Source organism: Pleuronectes platessa, chromosome 1 (genome assembly GCF_947347685.1).
Source record: "Pleuronectes platessa chromosome 1, fPlePla1.1, whole genome shotgun sequence".
Classification (NCBI taxonomy): domain Eukaryota; kingdom Metazoa; phylum Chordata; class Actinopteri; order Pleuronectiformes; family Pleuronectidae; genus Pleuronectes; species Pleuronectes platessa.
The window spans coordinates 7,489,206-7,493,201 of NC_070626.1; the positions used below are offsets into that span (position 1 = coordinate 7,489,206).

Genomic DNA, 3,996 nt, shown 5'->3' on the forward strand with positions numbered 1-3,996 from the left:
AAATCAAGTAAAGTCATGGACCTGACAACTAAATAATGAGCTGAAAACTCCCTCGAAGCCGAGGGGAGCTGCAGATTTGGTTGATATTTCTCTGCCAGTTCATCACTGTTAGTGAACCCATCACTTATTGCCACTGCTAAGTAAAGGATCTATATACTCTCTCCACCACTGAACAACAAACACTCCTGCATTGTAACAGTCAGCCTTATCTTGTTGTTTCCTTCTGATAAGTCTCTCTTTGAATCATAACTGCCTGAATAATGCTCAACAGTTTGTTCTTGTTGATGAACTATAGGGTTACACCGTGGTAGTTCGTCTGTCCTGAATATTTATATTATATTTATGATGGCTAGGGAGGGGATCCCATAGCTTTTTGTTGTATACATATAACCTGTGGATATGGACAATTCTGCATTAAGCCACCAGAGCATTTGTTGGCTACTGATTTTGAATGAGAAGGTTTGGTTCATATTGTGGCTTTCAAAAGATGCTGGGAAGTTGAGGTCAGGGCTCTTTGCAAATCAGTCATATTACTAAGACTTATGGGCCCCTACAAATTTGGTTTCAACCAGGTCGATCAGGGGCCGTATTCACAAAGCATTTTATCTTAGCGCTAGGAGTGCTCCTAACTCGCGCTAAAACATTTTACGTAGGAGTTTTTTCTTAAAAGTTATTCACAAAGCCTTTGAGACCTACTCTTACTAAGGATAAATCACTAAGAGTGAACTAAGAGTGACGCGCCGTTGCTATGGATGACGTTGATTCTCGTGCACGAGTTTAGAAGCGGTCAGTGCGGTGATTGGTTGTTCAGACGAGCCCACTAAATTACCAAAAAACAAGGAAATAGACTAGGCTAGAAATGAATTCCTATGAAGTAGTTATGGACAGTGCAGTTAGCAGAATACACGCATGATGACAAGTTTGTGCAGACCACGATAATGACGTTGTAGCCTGCACGTTCAAGAGAGAGAGAGAAAGCAAACAATAAAAATACGTAAATTGCTTTCAATCAAGGAGGCAATTAAAAGCACCCTGCAAAATACTATCCAATGAGCATTTTTCAGCACTTAAAACACTTTAAATAACAGCCCATACCGCCGTTCAAGTCCCCCTATCATGATCACATCACACAGCTCTTCCTCTTCTCCCCCTCCTAGCCCTTCCTCTGCCAGCTCTTCCTCTTCCAGCAGCACCTCCTCTCACAGCTCTTCCTCTCCCAGCTGCACCTCCTCTCACAGCTCTTCCTCTTCCACCCCTTTCTCTTCCAACTCTCCCTCTTGGTGCACCCACTGGCTCTCCTCTCCCTCCTGCTGCTGGTACCAGTTCACTGTACGAGAAGAAATTGAGGATGGAAATGAGGGTTTTAAAAAGGCAAAGAAAGGTCCTCAAAGCGAAAGAGTGGCTAATAAAAATGAAGACAGAATATTACAGTCTTAAGATCGAAAAGTTGAAAAATTGAAAAAATAAATGTTATGAACTACACATGTGTGTTGACTGATTTGTGCCAAGGTGTTAAAATGTGCCAACAATACCTAAAATGTGTATTCACAAAGTGATCCCTAAATGCCAGTCCACTCGGTTCCACACGGCCAAATTCATTGTCATGTTGTCGAGCGCCATCATCATCATCATCGGGGTCATCGTCCTCTTCATCGTCATCATCGTCTGGCTGTGGAATGTTCCTCCGCTTGCAGAGGTTGTGTAGAATGGCACATACAGTGATGACTGTGCTTGCCCTCTCTGGGGTGAGGCGTATTTCGCCGTGGAGTACATGAAACCGACGTTTCATCTGCCCAATTCCTCTCTCCACAACATTTCGTGTATGTTTGTGTGCTCTAACATATATGGAGGAAAACGGTAAACAATAATAAATATGGATTTAACAAATAAAAGGCGTCAAAGAGCCAATACGATGTGTTTTACGCATAGGACTAAGCGTAATCTGCGTAATCACTTACATGTTATACTTTAGCTGTGCTCCCGGTTGTGGATTGAGGTAGGGTGTCAAAAGCCACGTCTTGCAGGGATAGCCACTGTCACCCAGCAAGTGACACCCAACTGGTACATGGTGCCTCTCAAAAAGCTGCCTCAGACCGCTCTCCATTAAAATGCGCGAATCATGGGTAGCTCCAGGCCACTTTGCAACAACATCCAGTATGTTGAAATTTGCATCAAAAACAACCTGCGTGTTGATGGAATGCACTTTCTTCCTATTGACGAACACGTCCTCATCTTTTGATGGAGCAATTATTTTTATGTGTGTCCCGTCAATAGCACCGACCACACCGGGCATACCTGCAATCGCCATGAAGTTGGCTTTGATCCTGTGTAATTGTTGAATGTCCAAAGGAAACCGGATAAACTGTTGGATGATATGTGGTCTAGCTAGCGCGTTGATAGTTTGGTTTATGGCACGGCTGACTGATGGTTGTGATATTGCTAAATCGTCGGCATTGCAAAGTTGCATTTTCCCTGTTGCTAAATAACGTAGTGTTACTAAACATTTTATTTCGGGACTAATGGGATTATTCCTGTTAGTCGGGGATGTTATTGCATCCCGCACTAAGTCCACAACAAGTTGAATACCCTCACGATTTAGCCTATATCTCTTGATTAACTCACGGTCTTCCATTGTCTCCAAAGCATTTCGTCTCGCAGCCATTTTAGGATTCTTTGTGAATAGGTCTTAGTGAGTTAGGAGTCCTCTTGAGGACTTTTAAGCTCTCCTTGACTTAGGTGCTACTTTTAGGCCTAAAATACTTTGTGAATTGCTCTTAGTGAAAAAAGTTAGGAGTCCTACATTTAAGAGTGACACGCCCATTATTTTTAGGAGTTACTCCTGAATTCGCCAGTTAGGACCTTCTTTTAGCCCTAAAATCCTTTGTGAATACGGCCCCAGTTGTTTATCTTTTTCTTATTTGTTGGAGTCACATCACAGCCATCTGAAAAAAAGCCAGTTTTTGTGACCACTGCAGGACTGTGATAAACGTGATAAATCCTCTTTTTGAGACTGAATGAAATGAATGACTGGTGTGTGTGTGTTTGTGTGTGTGTGTGTGTGTGTGTGTGTGTGTGTGTGTGTGTGTGTGTGTGTGTGTGTGTGTGTGTGTGTGTGTGTGTTAACCGACACACATGTACCACAGTACTGCAGAAGCATTTATAAGCACAGCCACTTGACAAAAGCACGGAAGAAAATAATTAAAATGATACATTTCAAAAAACGTATTTATATAGCACTTTATATAGTGCAGGTCGGTCATACCAAGGCCAAGGGTCCCTTTTAGCAAAGGCAGGGTCACCTTCAGGTTTCAGCCTTGATGTTTGAACAGCCAGCAGAGCTCCACCTGAGGATCTAAGGCATGTAAGAGGTCAACATTTCTAAGATGTAGCCTGGGGCCAGACCCTGACATGCTTTAAAAGTGAAATAAAGAAAATCTGTAGAATCTTAAATTATTTTCTAAAACGGACAGGGAGTCAACGTAGAGAGGCAAGGATAAGGGTCACATACAGAAATCTCTCCTGACATGACCAAAACGTCCAACAGGAATCCTGTTGGACATGAGTGCTAACAGTAAGAAGCTGAGTGTGCAAAGGTAATTTCTCAACCAAATGGTAGCGTCCACATGTGGCCACATAGCTACTTCAACATTTTAATGATTTCAGGTTTGGTGCCAACATCCCCCCTGGCAGTTTTTCATAGTATTTTAACATGAAATGTGATAGTAGAAAATTGGCTGTCAGGAACTATGTGAGTGTTATGTTATGCAGAGTCAGCATAAAGGTGCAGCCAGAGTGATGAGGCACACGAAAAGCCCATTCGGCTTCACTGAGCCAGACAGCCGCTCGACAGTAAGCGAGAAGTAAATTCCATCCATGACCACCTCCAATCATCAGTTGTATTCTCTACCCGTAACAAAGTCCACTCTTAAAATGAATAAGGCTACACTCAGTGGACAAGGAGCTGATGCATGTTTGGGGCTGACAAAGGTGTTCTAA

At 42.7% G+C, this 3,996-nt stretch overlaps 1 protein-coding gene across 2 annotated transcripts; it reads right to left on the reverse strand.

Annotated features, from left to right (window-relative positions):
* Positions 1–575: 575 nt before the first annotated feature.
* On the reverse strand, positions 576–2,832 carry LOC128437601 (putative nuclease HARBI1; the record flags this gene model as incomplete). Of its 2 annotated transcripts, XM_053419891.1 has the most annotated exon segments (4): positions 576–1,193; positions 1,227–1,327; positions 1,533–1,835; positions 1,959–2,832. In XM_053419891.1, coding segments are annotated over 4 exon segments (1,176 nt in total). In that variant the 5' UTR covers positions 2,663–2,832.
* Positions 2,833–3,996: the final 1,164 nt, after the last annotated feature.